The sequence below is a fragment of the Megalops cyprinoides genome, chromosome 25 (assembly GCF_013368585.1).
Source record: "Megalops cyprinoides isolate fMegCyp1 chromosome 25, fMegCyp1.pri, whole genome shotgun sequence".
Classification (NCBI taxonomy): Eukaryota; Metazoa; Chordata; class Actinopteri; order Elopiformes; family Megalopidae; genus Megalops; species Megalops cyprinoides.
Window position 1 is genome coordinate 10,873,210 of NC_050607.1, and position 23,020 is coordinate 10,896,229.

Below are 23,020 nucleotides of genomic sequence, written 5' to 3' on the forward strand. Positions count from 1 at the left end.
CAATCTCACTGTACTGCACCAGTTACAGTCTCACTGCGAATGAATGTCCATAAACCTCAGCATTCACTGCAACTACTAAGATTCAGCAACGCAGGGATGTAACATTCAGCGCTGAGTATCGAGTCAAACATGACGTTAATACTGAAAAGGCATCATTGCTGCTAAGCTGCGATTTGGCTGCCTCCATGTCATCACTGATTGTATCAGATTGCATTCCTGCTGCGATCTTTTGCTTATGAGGTAGCTAGCTAAACCTGATTGATGCACTAATTGTAAGTCGCTTTGGTTTAACAGCGTCTGCGAAATACAAAATTGTAAATTGTATCAGGTTGCAAATGAGCGGGTGTGGAACTGTTGATCTCGACCGTTTTTTGATGAGGAGGTGAAATCCGATTGTCCGGTCTTTGTGTCTGCAGTCACCCTGGCCCTGATGCATGGAGGTAAGATGGGCTCGGGCTGTCTCCCATATCTGCAGTGTCAAGACACATGAGCGCCAAAGACACAGAGGAATTTGCGCTAATTCAGGACTGCATTGTTAGCCCGCAGCCTGGCAAACGGGCCCCACCTGCCTGAGAGAAGTCGTTTGCGCGACGTGCTCTCAGAAGCCTTTCTTATCTCTGCGGCACAGCCTCGCGTCATGGAGACTCCCGGGCTAATCTTCGCGCTGCATCATTGCTTCTCCTCTCACGTGTCTGTGAGAGGCGGCTGCGCTTGCCGTGTCTGCGAGGAGCGAAGGAGAGCCGTCTCCGAATGTCTCCGGTCGTTAACGCGAGGCTGTGCGCAGCTGCAGGCCGGTTGCCACCGTCTTTTTCAGGAGCTGGCGCACCTTGGTCTAACAGGAGAAGAATGCGACTGATTTGCGCGCGTGTTTTCAGCCAGGGGTGCAGATGGGTGGTCTTTGCGCAACGAGGTTTCAAAGGCTTAATGAAAGCCGCCCCCACCCCTGAGCTGAGAGACGCAGTTGGTGATGATTTCATGTACTGTGGGCCGGCCGTGGCCTCCGCATCCAATAGGAGGTCATTTTGACTGTGATTGGCAGAGTAGAGGCACCCAGCTGAGTCCATTTCCCATTCCCGGATGCAGGCCTGTCTGCATGGCTTTCTCCCCCTCCTGCATCTCTGCGACAGTCATGTACACGCCCAGCTGTGATTTTCCTTTCAGGAGCACCATAGCAGGGATTCAGTTTTACAGCGAATGTCACTCAAGGTTTTTCTCAGCAAAGCCTTATGGGTATAGCACACTTCCTTGGGACAGGGAAAAGTAACTGTGCTGCCAGTCTGTTTACATCATGTAAATACATTGTTAATACATATTTTTATTTGTCATTTATAGTACTTTGGGTCTATGTCAGAAAGAAGTGTTGCTACACTCCTGTATGCAGCATATAATAAAATTACATGATGTCAGGTTTTAATCTGACCTCATTAAGGACATAAATTTAATTTGTCTTCCATTTAATTTGAAAGATAACCCAACCTGGCCATCTCTCGAGCATTCATCACTTTTCCCAGTACAGGTCAGGTGACAGCCTACGCAAGAGCCTGGCCCTTTTAACTGAACAGAAGTGCAAGCAGCACCACCATTGTAATAATGTGACATAAGTGATTATGTATGAATAGCAGCTCTTCTTCCTCCTATCTGGCTCGATTCAGTCTCAGCAGGGCCCTGTACGCTAATCATGAATTTATCTTTAACTCCTGAATAGCCACTGTTTTAAGGTCAAGCCCTGTGGGTCTGCAGTCAAGAATAAAGCAAAACAGTGAGACTGAATGGGGGGGAATAAGCTCCTGAGCCCTTGTGAAAGGAAACAGTTCACCACAGGTTCACCGGTTACTGTTCTTTCCCTTTCAAACTGCTGTGCTCAGGGACTGATGGAATATACTTCCTCCGAACGTCTGCCAAACACAAAAAGAAAGGTAGAAACAAGCCGAGCTGTTTGCCTTGGCGGTTTTTTGCGGCCTTGTAGCCCCCTCCCTCTGCAGAACCAAAGAAATCCGATTTCTTCGCTGTTGGTGGAGTTGCCTGCCACAGTCGGGTGCCAGTGTCACGGCACTGGAAGGCAAATATGCCCACAGCCGTTAAATTCTAAGCAAAGGGAGTCAAAGCGAAAGTCAGTGTGTGTTTGACCAAAGGGGACGACTCCACCAATGGGATTTTTTGGATCTGCAGAACTGGTGGTTTTACTCCTTTTTTTTTTTTTTAATGACCTTTTCCGCTGAAGTCTGCTGACTTGTGTCTCATGGCCCCACCTACCCCAGCACAACCTTTCCAGGAAATCTGAGTGCAGTGATTGCGTGTGCAAGTGTGTGTTCCGTGGTTTAGATAACGGCCGTGTTTTCGTTAACAGCAAAGTTCAGCGACTTTGCAATTTGCCTTTTTAAAAGGTGACTTAGCATGCTTTGAATTTTACCCCATTGCAGCTGTAGAGGTGTGTTACCCTTTGTCAGAGATACAGCAGCAGCAGCGACCAGCCGTGGAAGCAAACTCATGACCCTCTGCTTCAGTGCTCCAGCTCCTACAACACACTCTGCCCTGCCCTTAGATAAGCAGAGATAAAATGAGTCTTCACAGCCATGAGTAATTTGAATGACGTATTGTAACAGTAGCTAGTGAAAGATATGTTCCTACGCTTGCTGGTTGCAAGTGGAAAATTACCCTAAGCGTGAGCACTGAAATGAATGGTCACAGAGGGGCATCCAAACCCTCTGCGGTGTGAAATGGCTTTGCTTGCCGTGTGTCCAGCTCCCAGCTCGTCTTGTGTGTAACACTGAATGCAAATTACCTGTAGACATGATCTTATTTCAGTTATAGTGTTCAGAATCCCATACAGCATTAGTTATGGGAAGGTTTCTTGGCACCAGTAGTGCTACAGATAGATGCAGTGAATCACTAGCAGTCTGCTGATGGCATTATATCCAGTTATTTAATGCTATAGTGGTAATATGTGATGAAAGTGTCCAGTTAGGAACAATTTATTTCAGTTTCTTACTACTTGCCATGAAACCAGCAACACGACCTAAGTGTGTGTGTGTGTGTGTGTGTGTGTGTGTGTGTGTGTGCTTATGAAATTGCTGATCTGTTGGATGGTCTCATTTAATGTCTCCTTCCTACAGAGCAAAGGAAGAACTATGCGAAAAACAGTATTAACAGCATGACTGACACATCCCAGTACCGCGTGGAGGTAAGGTGGAATTACAGGAAATTGATCAATGCTTGATAACATCGCACTGAAACTCATCTGTGTCTCGCTAGGAGTTTTTATGTATTACTAAAGCTTTTTTTTTTTTGAGGATGTGCTTGCCTACTTTGTGAATATGGTAGATGGTTGATTAAAAAGCATCAAAATAACAGCTAAATTGCAGCGCTATCAATTAGCACCCCTTTCATACCTGCAGAACACACTTATGCGTATGTGTGTATGATTCCGGCTGCAGGCTCTCCTCGGTTAACACATCAGAATTATCAAATATTCATTACTTTCGGTTTTAGAATAAATACTTATAATTACAAATTGCCATTCCACAGAGGACTAGAAGAGACACACATCGTGTTTCATCCTGTGCTGTTTGGTGTATTGTAACTGTATGGAAAACCTGTATACTAAGAGTTCTAAGAGTGTGTAAGAGTTCTGAATGGTGATTGGTGCATATAAGCCCCACCTCTGTCCCCCCAGCACCTGACCACCTTCGTAATGGACCGGAAGGAGGCGGTGATCACCATCGAGGATGGGATCAGGAAGCTCCGCCTGCTGGACGCTAAGGGCAAGGTGTGGACCCAGGACATGCTTCTTCAGGTGGACGACCGTGCGGTCAGCCTCATCGATGCAGAGACCAAGGTGGGGCCTTCCACATGCTGCAGGAGGAGTGACCGCAAGGCACACCTTCCAAGGTCATGGTTCGTTAAGGACCGCAAAGCACACGTTTCAAGATCAGATCCCGAGACCCCAAACCAGCTTGTTAGCAGTTAGTGTGACATCACTGTGAAGTGGCCGTGTGACGTCACTGTGGTTGTTCATTGCAGTTGAAAGAAGTATTCACTTTATGCAGCCTCCGGGCTCATTAAAAGCAGGAAACCATTGTCAAACAGTGAACTGTTCTCTTAGAGACTTACTTCCCCTCCCTGTAAGGAATCATGTCTATTCCAAAATATTATGTTTTTACAGTAACGTACAGCATAGTTACTGCACTAAACTTGCAAGACTTGCTTTTCCTGTTTTTTTTCTTATGTTTTTTTAAGTGTTGACATATTTTTATCACTTTAATTCAGTGAGTCGCAGCACCCACACATTCCCAGTGGTTTCCACTCGTTGGGAAATTTGGTAGGAAATCAGCTCTTTGCCCCCTCTAGCTGTTGCACAACTGTTCTGATTAAGACCTTGATGATGCGTTGTTTAGGAAGTCTGAAATTGATTCTGAGTGTCTGGGTCATAGAAGTAAGATCCACTTCTAATTTTTAAGTACTTTTTATGGGACTTCAGGTGTGTTTCCAGCTACATCTGGGTATATTTATTCCCAGGTGATTATATTTGTATTGAGTTTTCTTTTCCTTATGAAAATAAGGTACTGTTTATTCAGTGTATTCTCGTCTGGTACGATTCAGCACAGTGCTCCACAGTGAGTAATGACTCGAGTTTGATGACTCTTTGATGACTGTGCTGGGTTTCAGAATGAGCTGGAGAACTTCCCCCTCAGCACCATCCAGCACTGTCAGGCAGTGATGAGCGCCTGCAGCTATGACTCCATCCTGGCGCTGGTGTGTAAGGAGGCGGGCCAGGGCAAGCCCGACCTGCACCTCTTCCAGTGTGACGACATCAAGGTGAGCCCCGCCCAGATCAGGCTCCACCCACACCTGATCAAAAGCAGAAAGCATGATCAAAAGCATGGACAAGAGTGTGTGTTTTTGTAATGTGTGTGTGTGTGTGTGTGTGTGTGTAGCAGTGTTTGTGTACAGTAGATACAGCATATACTAGCAGTAGCAGCATTATGGGGTGGCAGTTTACGAAATTGTGAAAAACTGCGTAACCGAAAATTGTCAACCCCCATATTATCATCCCTCACATTCTTCATATTTGAGTCCCCCTTTAATAGGGAGAGGGGATCACCCATGCAACAAAAACACTGCAAGCCGCAACATCAGAAAAAAAAAACTAGTCACGAACTCCTGGTGCGAGAGGGAGGGGGAGTGGAACTGCTTTTAGGAAGCACTAAGGAAAACAGTTATATGCAATTATATACTGTTGCAATTGTATACTGTCGAACAGAGTTTAACATTTTACAATAAGACTGGCAGTAATTTCTGATCAGTCCCGAATGACGTTGATTAAGAATATTGAATTTTTTTACATTAAACCTAATATCATCCTGCTATGAGTCACGCACTTGTTGGGAGTGCACATTTGCACAAGAGTACACTCTTTTCGTCAGATGGTTTAGGTAATTCACTTGATACGACTCTATAACAGTGAGGAACTCAGACACATGTACTGTGTCCACCCCGTCTATCAAAGCATCATCATTTTATGCGTTTATGCCTTTATTGCCTTTGAGGAAATGGCAGCACTTCTGAACATTTCCTTTTGTGATGGCTGTCATATGGTTGAGCCTGTTAGTAGATGGGGTAGCAATGACTTTGCGCTGAGGAGATGGTGCTTGTCTCGTTGAAGGCGAACCTGATCCACGCGGATATCGAAAGTGCCATCAGCGATCACAAGGGGGGGAAAATGAAGAAACGTCCAGACACCCTGAGGTAAACACACTCCATATTTACTTATCACACTAGGGAGAAGCTTTCGAAATGGGTCTAAATTCCGGACTTTTTAGTTTGTTTGAGTGGTTCTTATAACTGGTGAACTTCTGTGTTATCATCATTCAAACCCTTGATTTCCTAGTGATATCCACTCACACCATTAATCGGCCCTAGTGACCATATGTTTGTTACCCATAAAAGGATTATTTAAGGACCAAGGAATCTGTAGGATTTTGGCACCCAGCTGAATGCTTTTATTTATTTTAGAACACAAGCCTTTATTGTTGGGGGAGTGCTTAGCTGGCCTTATCTGTGTCTTATTATAACCGGTAGTATATATAGTGCTTCTGTTTTGTTTTTTTGTAACTGTAAAGGAAGTCTTTGTATTTGACCAAGTACTACTGTTGCTGCCAATGATGTTCATTAGTATAGATTAATATATAAACCCTTCAGACAAAGAATAATTGTGTGTGAGTCATGGCTAAGGACATGTGCTAAATGGTGTAATAATAATATCAGTAATAACTATAATGATAATGATAATATGATTATAGGAATATTGTTGAACTGCTGCCAGTGTGATATACATGGTCCAGGCTTATGCAATATGTGCTGTGGCAGCAAGTGGAAATGTCCCATCATGCTGATAGGATTAAATGATGAAAATGATGTAATTTTTTTAATGTATTTTTATAAACCCCCCCCCCTTCACTTCACAGGATGATCTTGAAGAGTGACGGGGTCATCCCCCCGCCCCCGGCGGACCCCGCCCCCGCCCCCCCGGCCACGGTCACGCAGGTGGACGTCAAGAGTCGAGTGGCGGCCTGGTCAGCCTGGGCCAGCGAGCAGCCCGACCGTGAGTGCAGCAGTGCATGCTGGGAATCTACTCCAATCAGGAGCCAGAGGATACATGCAAAACTCAGAAACCCCCCCCCCCCCCAAGTCCCATTGCAGCTACAGCTCAAAACGCACCCCACAGCACTTCGCCATGCAAGGACTAGATATAAATTAATAGATTTGAAATACATCAGGTTTAATCCAGACAAAATCTAGTTTGTTTGAATCAAGGCAGCGATTAGGTGAATAAGGTAGACAAGGCTTTGCAGAAGCAAACACCTGCAGACGCTGTAGCTCTCCAAGTGTGGGGGCGGGTAAATTACCCAGCCTGACTAAGTGTGCGGAGGCATGCTCATTTTCTCATGTTTCAATTCAGAAATATAAAAAAACACAGAAAAGCTGGGGATCAAAATTGACGTGATTTAAAAATGTATTTCACATAATTTACAACATAAGCCAAAGCCTAAACCGCATTAAAACTAATGAATAAGATCAAAAGAAATGTTTCCGCCTAGAAGCACCAGGATGCCAGGAGTTTCAGGGATGGAGGCTTGTGGTGTAATGTTCCTCGCACGTTGTGGATCCTGAGCTCTGTCTCCCTGACTTGTCCCCTGTTAGATGACGGCCACGGCCAGTACGGGGCGCACGACGAGCCCCCGGAGATGATGGCTGCCAGGGTGGACCGTGACGTGGTGAGTGCCGCCACCCTCTCTCCGCGGACCCCCATACCAGCAGAGGTCTTCCCCTTCCGGAACAGCAGCCTGTTCAGTGCAGCTGGAGCCCAGAGGAGCTCTGCCGAACACACACAGGGGCTCACTGGTCACCCCTGCTTTACAGATCATCATTACATTACATTACATGACTTTTGTTTAGCAGACGCTCTCATCCAGAGTGACTAACGTAGTTTATAGATCCATTCATCCATTTTACTTGGCTGGATATTTAATGAAGCAAATTTGCGTTAAGCTCAAGGGTGTAACAGCAGTGCCCCTCTGGGGAATTGAAACCAGCAACATTTGGCTTAAGAGCCCCGCTCTTTCCCACTGCACCACACTGCTCATCCGAGACAGCTGGCAGACGTGGTCTTGAGCGCTCCAGCTTACTGCCTTGGTCTGGAAGAATGAGTCTCAGTAATATGTTTGGTTACTCTACCAGTCATAGTAATAGACCTGTCCTCATTTGCAGGATAATGTGTACATATACAGAAGGTGGCACAGTCCTGGCCTTGAACTTGCTATCTGAAACAGTTTCCCAAAATGCACTCACAGGACACTCACTCCTCCCAGCAGGATGTAGAAACAGTTGACCAGAGTTTAACAGGTGACCACTGAATACACTCCCCAGATTGTGACAAAGCTCAGTTTTGGCCCTTTCTGTGTACAAGGTTGCATCTCCGAGGCTGTTCATTTGGAGCAACAGACTTTTTGGCTCAACCTGAGCAAACCCGGCTCATTTCGTCTCGTCATTGTTACGTCCTGGGACATAGACGTAGACTCTTGGAATATTGTATTTAGAAAGCATTGCCACAGCAAAACAAGTAATTTCAGGGACTGAAGCGATAATGGAGGAAGTCCTTTCTGAAGGAGTCAGCAGTGAGCCAGGTCATCATCATCTGATCCATAATGTACCGTGGCAGCCTTTCCATTCACAAGGAACAGCCAAATCTAGTTTACTGCTTGTGAGCGTCTCCTACCTGAAATTACTCTCTGGCATAATTCATTTAGGTTGGATGGTAATCAGTCTGTCCTGATTGAGACTGGATACGAGCTAACCGCATTGCAGATTGTCCTTGACTTTGAACTCAAAAGTCTTACTTTGCTCATTACTTTCACTTTATTCTTTTTTTCAGTTCAGCTACAGTCTTGTAGATGCTGTCTAAAAAAAATAAAACTGCAAATAGGCATGTGACTACAAGAGCAGCCAGACACTGATTTGAAATATGGCAATAGGACAGGATGTTTTGAATGCCAACAGTGCATCACATGTTTCTAATGGCATACACTTCTAACACGCATTGCATCATTTTCGTTGCAGCAAATCCTGAACCACATCCTTGATGATATTGAGTATTTTGTCACCAAGCTTCAGAAGGCTGCTGAGGCCTTTAATGAGCTTTCAAAGAGGAAGAAATCGAAAAAGAGTAAAAAGAAGGGTCCAGGAGGTAGGAATTGATTTTGTTCCACGGATGGCATTTAATCAAAATGAAAACCCTCGTCTGCTTTAGACGGCAGCTACCTGTGATCCACTGCGAGAGTGACTTGGATTTGTTCTCCATGTTTATATTTAGTTAGCCGAATTATTTTTATTGACAGAAAATGTCCTCACCCGACCCTTTTTCAGGGCCTAGAAAGAGCTGTAATTAACCACGTGAGGTTATTGATTCTCAAAATCCGGCTTGGTCCTGTAACTCGGCAGTATGATTTGTGTGCCCGTTTTGTCCACCAGAGGGCGTGCTGACGCTGCGAGCAAAGCCACCAGCTCAAGAGGAATTCATTGACTGCTTCCAAAAGTTTAAGCATGCTTTCAACTTACTGGTAAGATCAGTCTGGTTATCGTCAAGAATTAATTTAAGTGTATATAAAGCTTTTCTTCCTCATTAGATTATTTGCTTTGCTGAAGTAAAATATTAGGTGATGGACTGAATGTTACATTCAGTGATAATGTAAAGAATATTTAATAAAAATGTATATGTAATTAACAAAACAGCATACACAATTAAAATGACTTGTTTTGGTTCAGTAGAAGTTTTTACCCCATGTTTTTCACAACTCATCTTTTCAAGAAGAGTAATTCATCCTGCCTGAATTATCAGTATGTAAAGGCTATGGAGCCGACCAGAACTCACAACACCCTACTCCAGATTCCAGTGACATAACAACACCACCTGCAGCTACCTTACATTGTGCTACTTCTGTATCATACTTGTACCTCTATTATCATGAGCCCTGAAACCCAACTGTTCTGGTTCACAGGGGAAGTTAAGAGCACACATTCAGAACCCAAGCGCTGTGGATTTAGTCCACTTCCTGTTCACCCCACTCAACATGGTAAGTGATACCACTGGCCTTTTGCTGTAACAGTACATTCTGTTTAATGGTCACAGTGACATCCTGTTGATCTCTTCCTCTCCCAGGAATATTCAGGGGAAGGTGTATGAATCACCATTTTGTACTACTCGCATCTTGTATTAAATTAAATAGATATGTATACAATGCTCTGTAAATTTCAGTCTTATTTCCTATTCTTTAATGTTTGTGCATGTAGGTACTTTCCCACCCACAGGGATGCCTCATATTGAGCATTTCCTGTCTGGTGGGAGATCATGAATCATATTTCATCTTCTTGTTAATATTTGACCATTAACCATTAACATACCAATAACCATTAACATATTTTACTGCATGTCAGAAAAGGGAAATTCAGTTGAAGAGCAGTAATCTTCACCATCTATGGGAACTTGCATAAAAAATGGGCATTAAAATGCAACATCACAAGCCTGTGTTGAATTCATGTCATCACCAATTAGAATTAATTTAACTTCACTACATACAAATATAAACAAAGAAGCACACCAAAACCATAATAAGCAGCTGTAAGGCAATACTTTATATTCATTTTAATATATGTACATACCTAATACACAAAATTAAAAAAGACAATCCCAAGGTAAAGATCTGGGGTACCTTCAGTCCTCCTCAGAGGAGGTCGCACAGACTGTTTAGTCAAGTCTTGCTGTCGGGACTAAGGTGTATGGAAGAGGAGGCATCTGTGATCCTTACCGCCACTCTCTCTCTGCCGCCCCCTTCAGGTCGTTCAGACTTCCGGTGGCGTGGATCTGGCCAAGACCGTCCTCAGCCCCCTGCTGACCCGAGAGGCCATCGACTTCCTGCACTCCGCGGGCACGGCCGAGGAGAGGCACCTGTGGGTGTCGCTCGGGGACGGCTGGACCAAGTGCAGGTGGGTGGGGCGGTTCCGTTTCTGTATTGTAGGCAGCACCAGCACCTGCTAACAAATCAGTCTTTCCGACCATCATTCAGACAGGAGCATAACTAATGATACTGCCTTGTCAATGTTTATTCAGGTCTCCTTTTTGGAGATGATAACATTACATATTACATTACATTCATTTAGCAGACGCTCTTTTCCAGAGCGACTTCCAGCACAATAGAACATAAGTGTATCCATTCAAGTTGAATGAGCAACCTGATTTCAGTAATCTTACCTGTGTTTGTTTTGACATCAGATATAGTTAGCTTCAGCATAACATACGTGACCTGTTTGGCAGTTGACATGGTAGATATCTAGCTCCAGATCAATTGATTTCGTACGGAGCGAGTCTAAGCAGTGGTTAATTTGGTAGAAACCTGGGTCCAGGTCAGTTGATATACAGAGCTAGCTACAGCAGCAGCTGGAGGAGCACATGGGCATATGAGCCCTGTGCTCCCTGTGGAAAGTCTAACTCTGTCCATCTCCTCCTCCAGGCTGGAGTGGCCCAAGGACCACCACTTTCCCCCGTACACGCCCCGTTTCCGGGACGGCTGGGAGCCGCCGGTGCTGGCCTTCGTGGGGCACCCGCGGGAGCAGGAGCTCACCCAGCTGGCCCAGTCGCTGGCCCACGCCGAGGTCCAGCGGCAGGAGGAGGTGGCGCGCAGGCTGTCCCTGGAGGTGAGCGCGTGGCACCGGGGCGTGGCACCGGAGCGAGACACCGGCAGCAGGGGGTGGAGGGTTCAGAGGGGTGTCAGAGGGGGGGTTAGGTGAATATAGGGTGGAGAAAGGGAACCAGTGCTGGCTGAAACAGGAAGAGGTCAGACTTGGGGGGGGTAAAGACAGTGGGTTCAGTTGCTCACAAGAGGGTAGAAGAGACGCAAAAGTAGAGACAGAGGGCACAGGAGGAAGGAGTGGTCAGGTTACCAGGGTAACAGGGAGGATGGAAAGGCACGTGGGTGACAGAAAGGACAGTAATTGTGATTATGGTGTCACACGAGTGTTAAAGGGGACATTCAGTAAGACTAATTTCTGTTATACAACACTGTGCATTTCACATGAACATTTTTATGCTTTATATGCATGAAAATGCAGACATCACTGTGACTTAAACAATTTAACAGTCAATAATTAGAATCTCTGTTTGGCTAATGGCACAATTAGTCAAGGAGGAGAGATTAAAGCCCTATAAAAGGCTTACAGTCTGAGAGTTGACCTTTTGGTTCTCCTTGCTTTCCCAGCCACCCAGCGTCCAGGACTTTCCCTCTGCTGACGGGTACGCTTTCAGTAACACGGCCTACAAACGCAAGCACCTCCTGGACCAGGACATGGCTGTGGCAGCCTTTAAACAGGCGGTCAGCCGCCATGTAGATAGGTAACACGGGTCACATGACTGGTCAGCAGGCCGTGGAGAACTGTCTGGCTTTATTGTGCCAGAACTCCTGCTCACTGGGGCCCCCTTCTGGTTGTCTCCCAGCTGGTGTGTCGATCAAGGCTCGGGTGTCTCTGTCTCTTCTTGGTTCATAAATTAGAGCTAGCAAAATCTCTTTGCCCAAGTACTGTTGAACCTGCATGCCTGATTCTTCCTGGTTTGGTTCTGGGTGCTCTCCTAAACTGCCCTCTCAATAGAAGAGGAACCTTTTTTTCAATCTGGCAATATCTGGTTGTTTTTATCTTCTTTCCTTCTGATTTTAAAGTTGAGGCACTTCTCCATGGCTGTGACAGTCAGTAATATTGTATATTGTAATAATACTCTCTACTTTTGGCTTGTTGTGTGCCTCTCATTGTGATGATAATCATCCATGTTCATCCGGCGATTGCATTCACCCACATTAACCTGTCATATTCACCCGTGTTAAGCTGTAGATCATATTCACCCATGTTAACCTGTAGATCATATTCACCCATGTTAACCTGTAGATCATATTCACCCATGTTAACCTGTAGATCATATTCACCCATGTTAAGCTGTAGATCATATTCACCCATGTTAACCTGTAGGTCATATTTACCCTGGTTAGCCTGCTGTTTTTAACCTTTTTTGGCTTTTGTACACTGGCTCGTTAACTATAGCAGATCATGCTTTGTGTCACTAGTATCAATTTTAAATTAGATTTACACATGTGTTTCAGATTTGGACTGGAAATGTATTTGTCTGTTCAGTTCTTTGTATATTGTTTATTATTTTGAGCTCGGTTTTGCTTCTAGGCATCTCAATGTCAGTGACTGGGGAAGTGAAATTAGATCAGCTGGTCTGTTAGTTTGCAGTTTTAGATCAGATTGTAGTCTGCTACACACTTAGCCTACTGACACTTATGGTCAGGCAGTGATTGTTATGGTATGTTATGTATGACCTAAAATATTCTTACACTCCCATGTAATGTACTCCACACATAATGTGCTTTAATCTTCCATTACATTTTGTTAGTGTTTCTTGTAATTCAGTCCTGACCTGAAATGAATCTAGTACAGTGTTTAACCCTGTTATACATGATTGTGCTCTCTTAATTGAAAACCATAACGCAGAAGTTGAGCAGGCAGTCTCAGGGGATGTGGGAAAGCAAGGAGAGCTTCCTCCGCGCTCATCACACCGAGCTGTACTGACTGCATGTGTGGTTGCAGGAATTACGAGGCCCACGGTCGCACCCAACCAAAGAACTTTGCCAAATCCAAGTACGACTTTGTGGCAAGAAACAACACGGAGCTGTCAGTGGTGAAGGATGAAGTTGTGGAGGTACCGAAAGAAAAGCGTGGCCCAAAAATGGCTCACACACCTGAGGACATTCCTTGAGATTTAGTGGTAGTATCAGCTATAATACGCACCCAGCATTTAAAATCATCAGCGTGATGACTTTCTAGTAGAAATATCAGTTGTATGGTCTTATTTTCTCACTAATCAGTGTGACAGTGGTTTTAGAAATAATAACACAATGTCATTTTTTGTGCCATGTAGTAATTTATCCATTTGGTACTGATATAAGAGCTATAGATATATGAGAGATAGAGATATATATGAGCTGCTAGGGGATGCTGTTTAGCCAAGGCCCAGGTGCATTCTTCAGGCACAGATTCTTCACACATTAACTAGCTATTCAGCTCGGTGCACATCACACCGAAAATTCTGTCTCTGCCATGATTGAAGCTACAAGTGCTTTGATTTGCTGGCTCTTTATGAACATTATTAAAGGGACGTGGTCTAAAATAGAGCATCCGCAATCAGCCGGTCCCTGAACCTCCTGTTACCAAGCAGAACCTCCTAGACATTGCCAAAGGAGCATGTGAGCGGGATATCTGGCCGTGATAGAATGTCTGTGGTGCAGGTGCTGGACGACAGGAAGCAGTGGTGGAAAGTGAGGAACAGCAGCGGTGCCTCTGGCTATGTGCCAAACAACATCCTGGAGATCTCGCGGGCGGTGGACATCAACGGGCGGGGCGAGCCCGTCTACAGCCACACCATCCAGGTGGGTCTCTGCTCTGTGCCAGGCAGACACAACTGCTGTATCTGTCTGTTAAATGCTTTAACAAGCTACATACATTCATAAAACCCCTATTAATAATAGTTACTTATATGAGTTCATTCTTTTCAAATACCCTTTCAATTACCTTTTTTGTGTTGCTCTTCTTTGATATTAAAAGCTAATGATGCCAAAGAAGGAATTTGAGTTGTTCAAGGTAGGGCTGTCCGTGTGCTCAGTTTGTGCCTCTAGTTTGCTGTTACCTTTGGGCCACCCTTTCCGACCAATTAGAATGTCTTAGAATTTTTTGTAGATTAGAGAGAGGCATAGATTATATAAAAGGTCTTATTTTGACTTAGTATTTGAATAACCTCAGCAATCCTTTCTTTGAATGATGTCAGATTGTTTTGAGGTATGTTGGCATTAGAAGCTTTGGCAAAAGATAATCAGTATATTGGCTGGGCCTTTACTTTTTGTGTATTGTATTGCTTTTGGTAGCCATACAAATCTGAAGGCAAAATGATTGACTTGTACTGCTGGGAGACAGCAGGAAGTTATCTGTTCATAGTTCACTATGAAACTTATTTTACTTAAATCAAAGGTCAAATTGGCTCACTGACCAGTAGCTGAATCCTTCCACTGAATCATTTTTGGTGCTTTGGCCAGATGCCCATCAGGAGAAGGCACCATCAAATGGAGCTTTTGGGAAGGATATATTACGGGATATATCCTTACTGCAGTGCACTGAACTGGAAATTCATAAAAGCAGGACTCTGAAGTCTGAACTTCACTGCTGTTAAATAGCCACAGAAGGAGCTTTTTTATCAATAAAATATCAGCTTCACTGCAGCCTGCTAGCAGTCTGCTTCTCGGATCTTTAGCAGCTTTGAGAAGGAGGTTGCAAAGAAGACAACAATGCAGGCATTTGGGCTAGTACAGCCCCATGTTCGAAGATCTACCATGCCTGTGGCTGCTTTGTTAGGGAACCTACATTTCCGTTCAGGAGGCTCTATTATAGGTTTCCCTCCTAAATGGCTGTCTGAAAGGACATTCATGGGTGTTTCCTGACAAAGTTGTGAGTGCTTTGCCCCAGAGTAGTCATTTAAACTCTATTTGACTAGAGCTTGAAAATGATTTTAGGTTTTCCTTTGAGTATCAGTAGTTGCTAATTAGTCTGCCCCCAGTAGATTTGTGACTCTGTATCTTCTGTATTGCTATAGAGTTAATGTACTGAGATCTGATCTTCTAGTCATTTCCAGAACTATAAGAAGTGTCACCTCTGTCATTGATCTTTGGTGATGCTACCCTCCCCTTTTTGGTGACATGAGTGTAAATGTATGTTTGCTGTGACATCTGTGTGCTTTCACTGGCCTGCTTAGCCATAGAACCTCACTTTCCCCATGAATTAATGCTGACAGTGTTTTCAGGTGACTCATGAAGATCCACTCATCATCTCCAGTGGCTGTTTGGGTATTGATGATCAGTATTGTGATCTGTTTTTCTCTGAGCCCACCTATTGAACCAGTTTGCCTGCTTAAGACTCCCTGTTGAAGTTGCGTCGTTTCTGGTTTGTACCCGAGTGTGTTTGCAGTGCCGGGAAGCTCTGTTGTTACAATCACACTGTCATCACCACGTGCCTTTTATTTCCCTTTATTTTTTATTTCCTCTCACAAGCAATTACTCGGCGAGTTGAATGAGGTAACTAAGACAAATGTATGCCGTGCTTATGTAGGCCTCTGACAGCTTAGAATGTAGAAATAGCTTTGTGTCAGTAGCTTTTACCACACTACCCTGTACAACTGCTACATTACATCCACTAGATATAAGCTGCTAGTTATTATGCCTATCAGTAGATGTTTTACTGCCAGAGAGATTTTACAGCCAGTCAGAATGACAGTTGCAAATACAGTGCAAAGTTGTCTGTATTGTATGCCAGTGTAGCTCTGCGGCTGCTTCAACATATTGCAACATATTGACATGATGGACTCATTCAATCACATATCAAGGTGTTGTGAGTGTAGTTTAAAAAAAATGTCTGATGTGATGTCATTTTTTAAATTGTCAGTGTCATGTCTTCCCAATACTCTGCAGCATCGTTAAACAAAGTTGTGTGTAGGTTAAACAGAGGCTAGCTGGAGTAGTGTGGAGTGTGAAGGAAACATGACCCAGACCAAGCTCAGTAATTACCTACAGTTTAGTTACCATTGCTTCAATTTTATCTAAAGCCTTCGGGTTATCAGGTGCTTTCCATAGGGCAGTTTTTGCACATGCCTGTTATGAGGGATAATCAGGGACCACACTGACCTCAGTGATGTCTTCATCCCTGATCTACAGAAGCAGAGGACGGACTACGTCCCCAAATCCATAGCGACCCCGATGCCCGCTGCTCCGATGCCACCGCCTGCCCCTGCCCCCACCCCCGTGCCCGCCCCCGTCCGGCTCCCCACCCCGCCCCTCCCCCCGGCGGCCGCGGCCCCCCCGGGGGAGCAACGGGCGTCGCCCTCCAGCGTCAGCCGGCAGAACAGCAGCGCCTCCAGCGAAACGGGCAGCGTCACCATGAGGGAGCACCAGCGGCCAGCGCCCGTCAACCGTGAGTCCCGCCCACAGCCCCGCCTTTCCCTGCTTGTAATTGCCCCTCCCCCTGCCACCCATGGTGAGGGTTTCCAAAGTTACCTTGTGGTAGGGATGGAATGGTGTTATGCTCACCAGTTATGTACCAGCTACCTTGTACCTTGTCTGGCCAACTATTTAAACTCGTCATGCAGTGTAAATGTTCACATTCACTGATCTGGGAGTGTTGTTAGCCTGGTGTGACACTGTTGCTCATTCAACTTGAGTGGATACACTTATGTTCTATCGAAGTTTCTCTGGATAAGAGCGTCTGCTAAATGCACGTAAGGCACTGTAATGTAATGATACCTCCTGGCTCTCCATCTCCGCTCAGTGCCTGGAATGGAAAGGCGCTTAGCTTAGTGCACCAGGTTTCAGTCAAGTCTCCACAGGGATCTGCAGCCAGTGCTGCTGGGTGCTCGTTGGCTCAGATGTGAGTGGAGGCAGAGATGGCCTGTGGTGTTTTACTGACTGACGCTTGTGCTGGGGCTGCAGGCAGGAAGTCCAACATGGAGGAGGTGCAGGACGAGCTGCAGCAGCGCCTCACTCTGGGCCGCAGCGCGCAGAAGAAGTTCCAGGTGCCGCCGCGCAGCTCCAGCATGCCGGCCGTCAACATCACCTACGACTCCACCCCCGACGAGGTCAAAGCCTGGCTGCAGGTCAAGGGCTTCAGCTCTGTGTGAGTGACACCTGCGTACACACACACACACACACACACACACACTCGCATGCAACACACACACACACACACTCGCATGCAACACATATACACACACACACACACACACTTGCATGCAGCACACACACACACTCGCATGCAACACACACACACACACACACACACACTCTCACATGCAACACACACAAACATGCACATATACACAGGCTGTAAGAACAGGCTATTTCTTTTAGGTCAAAGTAATGTAGAATTATCACTGATAGAATAAAGTAGAATTCTTTAAGCATATACAGGGAAGAGCCTGTCCACAGAGAGTATGTTTTGCAAAGCCCACAGAAAATTTATAAATCACAACAATATTTTGCGAGATAAAGTCCTTAAGTTCTTATTCTGTCAGCACTACAAATAACGCATCCAAATACCTGCATAAAAAAAAACATACATTTGATAAAGTAAATGTCTCCACAGTTGATAGATAAAAAGGTAATGACTTCAGAGTAATCTGTCACCCTTTAAAGTGGCAGTGAGCGGTCACTGTGTGCGGTGCATTTGAAGGACATGTGAGGGTGCCTGCTTCCTCCTTTGGGATGGACTCGAAACTGCTCCAGGTGTATGAATGTGAAGTAATGATAGTCTGGTCCACCCATCTCCCCATGTCTCTATAGCACCATAAACAGCCTGGGCGTGCTCACAGGCGCCCAGCTCTTCTCCCTCAACAAGGACGAGCTGAAGACGGTGTGCCCGGACGACGGGGCGCGGGTGTACAGCCAGGTCACCGTGCAGAAGGCCGCCCTCGAGGTAAGAGACGCCCCTCCGCCCGGACGCACGCCCACTGCACCGCTGCAGTCTGGGTCTCGTGTGCTGACACCAGGAGCAGTTCTGACTTGTCAGCTGAATCTTGAATGGGTTGAACAGCAGTTAGGGGAGCCTCACAGAGACGGCACTGAAACAGCTAGCTAAGTCCCAGGGCAAGGCGTTAACCTTTTGGTATTTCATTGACATTGCCGAGGCGCATCTTGTTTTTGCTCAAACAGACAAGCTGCTTTGCAGGTTCAGTTGTGCCAAGGCCTGCTGCTTTTACTTTGAGATTGTTTACGGGAGTTCCACCCATTTATTGTGATGTGCATTGCAGTTAAGATCATGGTACCCTTACAATTCACTATCCTGCTTCATGAGCTTCAGAATCTATTCAGTTGATACAGACAACAGCATGGATTTATGATTCAAGCAGGTTTGTCACTGTCACTTTTTTCATGCGTGAAAGTCTCCAGGATCTGAAGCTAATGCTCCCCAGCTCTGGCGAGGTTGCCTTTGGTTTCTCTCTATTTCCTACCTGCAGGTGTTCTTCTGACTCCCCCCCCCCCCACCTTTACTCAGCTGATTTCCATCACAAACACGTACAGGTACCCTGCCTAAGGAAGTCAGGCAGCTGCACTTTGTTGGCCAGGTTTCATGCAGATGCTGCAGTCAAAGGAGTTCCCTTAACACTCACGGACAGACTCTGATCACTCTGACCTAACTGGAACCAGTCAACAGACTCTCTCCAATTAAATAAGGCTTCAGAATCTGCAATTTAAAATTGTCTGAAGTGGAAATTATGAGTTAAACTTTCTGGGAAGATGCTTAAACTAGTTGAAACATTAGTAACAGTCCAACTAAACTTGTACAACATCAATAAAGCTAAGGATTCCGTAATACAGTACTATTTTATAACAGCATGTAGATCAGCTCTAAAATGTTGCACATTTGTGGGTACATTTTTAAAACTGGCATTATCACAAACACTGGGTCTTACAAAAGTTCGCATTTTCAAATTTTTTGATCATGTAAAACTTGGCATCTGTTTGATTCTGGCCAATGGAGTTCACAACTGTACACATAGGTAACATGGTTTTAATGTGTATCCCGTTAGATTACTGCCATTGCATTGCTTTATGTAGCGTTCCCTTATTCGGTAATCCCTTACTAATCCGGTGTTCCCCATTCATTGCTGTTTAGCCTCAACCGCATAGCGCAGCAGTGTCTAGATGTGTTAGCATCTGCCTCAGTTCTGTGAGAAACCGTAGCTAAGGAACGGCTGTGTTTTCATTGCAAGTTTTTTTTTTTTTTTTTTTTAACCCAAGGGTAAGAGGTCAGTGTTGCCACTGTGCTGCCAGTTGGATGTGATTAATTTTAAATACACATCCTCCATGTTCCACTGAATAACCACAGTACTTCAGGGTCATTTTGGCTTTTGGGTTGACCCTTTGCTTGTCTGTGCAGTTGGGTTGCTGTTGTTACTGGGACAAGTATAATGAGACCACTACGTTCAGGCTTCCATCCCTGCTATTAAATATCTGTGCCCATGCGTAGGGTCAGCCGGGTTAGAATGAATTCTGGTCCTGCCTGATCTGTAAACCATCGCCAGCCCTTACTGCAGTGTTCCTCTGTATCTGAAAGTGTGTTTCCAAGATGGGTGTGGCTAAAGCACTAAACTGTTGGCTGGATGCTTGCTTAATCACCATGCGCTGTTGAAGGAGTTACCAGTGTTGCTGCATGTAGGTAGCTTGGCTGGTAGTCGATACAGAGGTAATCTTGGGGTAGAGAACCATTAATCCTGGAACAGGGGTTCCCCATTCCAATGCAAATCCACATCTGTCCTGCAGGTTTTCCCACAAACTTGGCACCTACCCTCCTACCTGTATAAATACCTGTGTGGACTGAGGCACTTTACCTGACCCCTCCCACCTGTTAGCGTGTGATTGGAGAAGAAGGGAAAGGCTGGCTGTGTTGAGGCCTTCCTCGGCACAGTCAGGGAACCCCTGGTCTGGAGAACTTGTGTAAAGACAGACCCTTTCAGAGCCTCGCTGCAAAAAGACTAAATCTCAGTGTATGAGGTAACTGGAGGGAACTCAGCCCCGCCCACCCCTCCTGACTCCCCCCCCCCCCCCCCCTCTCTCTCTCTTCCAGAGGGGCTCCGGCTCCGAGCTGCAGGAGATCATGCGGAGGCGGCAGGAGAAGCTGAACGCGGCGGCCAGTGACTCGGGGGTGGAGTCCTTCGACGAGGGCAGCAGCCACTGAGTGTCCAGCCCACCCGCTAACTGCCACCCCCTTCCTGTTGCATTGTGTTTCCAGGGCGCCTTCGAGCAGGCCAGCTTCGACGAACTCACACGCCGCCGCCAGGAGCTCGCGGAGTAGCGACACCATCACGTATCAGGACGGTCGCATGCTGACATCCAGCAAAGCCTGATGGGAAATACAGCCCTGCGTTCTGCTTTTTGTATAGTTCTGGAATACACTGAAAATTACTATTGGGACAAACCTGAACATACATTTGTGCAGGCCAAAAAGCATGGAAAAGACAAACACAGCATGTACTAGATACATAGGTTTCTTACGTAGCAAATGCCCATTTCTGACATATAAATGCTCGTAATTTATGAGAGTAAATAGGTTTAAATTTGTGAGAGCACTCAGACTGACAGTTATCCTACACTAGAAATTAAAGTATTGTTGTTAACTGATTATGAAAGATTATCATTTTGTTTGATTTTGTTTGCTGGCAAAGACAACACAATATTTATATATGTTACACTTTTTATTGAATTGTAATGCCAAAAAAATAGAAATAACACTTAACTGTTCGAGGCATTGTATTATTTTTTAATAATAATTTTTTCAATAAGACACAGAGGTAAAGTGTAGTTAGCGTTGCTGGTAAGCGTTCCCTGCACAAAATTCATTTTCAATGTCAATCTACTTCCCTTTGGCTGTTCAGAAGCTGATATCGGGAAGTATTTTGCTGTTCTATTTGCAGCGTATTGCAAAACATACACCGATGAATGAAAGTTGATTGTTAATACACGTTTGCACAATGTCAAGCTTATGGACTAAGGAATTTAAAAAGTTAAAAATGTATATTCTTTAACTAATTCTATTTCTGGCCCACATTTTGCCGAGACTGAAGTGATAGAATATGACCTGTATACAAACACGGTGTGGTAAATTCTGTCCCGTTTTCTCTCCAGCCAAAAATTAGTCTTCCTCAATTTCAAGGCCTATAGAACCACCAGTACTGGGATGACCCTGCTGACTTGACTTCACTTTATAAGGACGTGAATATATATTCTTAGCTGGCTTCTTAGCTTTTTTCCACCAGTTCTGAAAGTGTTTTGAAGAGAGGTGAGAGGGAGGGCTCCAATCGATCTGTACTTGGCAACCAGGCTGGCATCTCACATTTGGCAGGGCGGTAATTATCAGCAGACACAGAAAAGGGGAAAAAATTACATGGCGTCTCAATCAAAGCCATCTCCCACAATGCAGACTCAACCAGCTGATTGAATTATATACTCCTGTAAGGATACCCGTTTGCCATTATACTACCCGGAGTAATGTCATTCAGACATTCAGCTGACAGACTTCAGCTGTATGTTTGCAGTTTGGAGACCAGAGACCAAGGACAGTGTCCAACTGGCATCCCTGTGGTAAGAAGCAAGCTTTCAGACAGAGGACTTGCAGAGTTATGTTATTATGTTATTATATTATAATGTTATTATAGGTAGGAAACCCCATTTAGCAAAACTAGTCCAGACACAGCTGAAGTCTGGCAGCAGCCAAAGACGGCTAAAACTTGGGTCCATCTGTGGATGAAGAACGTTATAACATAATGCACACACACCAGGAGGATTGACTGAACTTTGGAAATCCCTGTTCAAGAGAGAGAGAGAGCAGACAAAGGTGTATAGTTATAAATACATTTGTGGCTTCGCGCATCTCATTATTCATGTAGCAAGATTTTTTTCAGCTTTGCTATGTGACCTTGGTGTCTCTTTCTCTTACAGATGTTTGAAGTTCACCGTGCAAAATAGCAGATTTGAGAACAAACTGCTCATTGCTATTTTATATTTTTCTGATATAAATAAAATATATATATATAGAATCTAGAAAACATCTTTCGATGGAATAGCTGGTTTTATTTTTTGTGTTTTTGGAAAAGATGTGCAATTGCTGAATAATTGTTCTTTGTGAGGAAAAAAGGTGACATAAATGTATGTTTTGGGAGGAAAGGAGTACATTTAGGTGATTCATAATTATATGTGCATAGTTTAGTCACACATGCACACAGTCTGTCTTCCCTATAAACCAGCACTGCCAGTTGTCCAGTTGAAAACCTAGTTGCGGAATGAATTTAGATGATATTCAGCACAGGAGTTTAGAGATGTCTGCGCTAAAGTGTTCTTTTTCCTGACCACAGATGGTAGATCAGGTGATCAGTTTAAGTGTTTCAGCAACACTTTAAATGGGAATGCATCACAATTAGATGATACTCTAGAAAATACCTCCATATAAATACACACATTTCTCTCAATAATGGAACGTGATAAAGGTGCTTCAGGTGCTTGTGTTATTCGTATATCCACTTCTCTACCCTTATAGTGATCTCCCAATTCAGTAGATGTGAATCAAAGCATATAGCATAGCAACCCTTTTATTTGGCTTGCAGGCCAATGAAGGGATCACACCTGGCTGTGGGATGAAGTTGTTGACGAGCCCCACACCCCCCCCAGGGGGAGATGAGAAAGAGGGCAGAGGAGAGATGCCATGTGAAAAGGAAGTGGTAAATGGGTCCGGTTTGAATAGGTTTGGTTAATTGTGTATGAATTTTACATTACATTAGATTACGTCACTTAGCAGACGCTCTTACCCAGAGTGACTTCCAAATATGTCCATC

At 44.8% G+C, this 23,020-nt stretch overlaps 1 protein-coding gene across 1 annotated transcript in view; it reads left to right on the forward strand.

Moving 5' to 3' along the window:
- LOC118771838 (epidermal growth factor receptor kinase substrate 8-like) overlaps positions 1-22,144 on the forward strand; it is a 60,028-nt gene extending 37,884 nt beyond the window's left edge. The window contains exons 4-21 of the mRNA XM_036519936.1: positions 3,114-3,181; positions 3,674-3,835; positions 4,666-4,815; positions 5,663-5,745; positions 6,465-6,601; positions 7,201-7,274; positions 8,617-8,743; positions 9,028-9,116; positions 9,555-9,629; positions 10,391-10,539; positions 11,064-11,247; positions 11,808-11,941; positions 13,189-13,300; positions 13,887-14,027; positions 16,356-16,611; positions 17,127-17,310; positions 17,976-18,108; positions 20,260-22,144. Coding sequence (XP_036375829.1) covers positions 3,114-3,181; positions 3,674-3,835; positions 4,666-4,815; positions 5,663-5,745; positions 6,465-6,601; positions 7,201-7,274; positions 8,617-8,743; positions 9,028-9,116; positions 9,555-9,629; positions 10,391-10,539; positions 11,064-11,247; positions 11,808-11,941; positions 13,189-13,300; positions 13,887-14,027; positions 16,356-16,611; positions 17,127-17,310; positions 17,976-18,108; positions 20,260-20,370 — 2,369 coding nt within the window. The 3' untranslated portion in view covers positions 20,371-22,144. The remainder of the gene's footprint in view (positions 1-3,113; positions 3,182-3,673; positions 3,836-4,665; positions 4,816-5,662; positions 5,746-6,464; positions 6,602-7,200; positions 7,275-8,616; positions 8,744-9,027; positions 9,117-9,554; positions 9,630-10,390; positions 10,540-11,063; positions 11,248-11,807; positions 11,942-13,188; positions 13,301-13,886; positions 14,028-16,355; positions 16,612-17,126; positions 17,311-17,975; positions 18,109-20,259) is intronic.
- Positions 22,145-23,020: the final 876 nt, after the last annotated feature.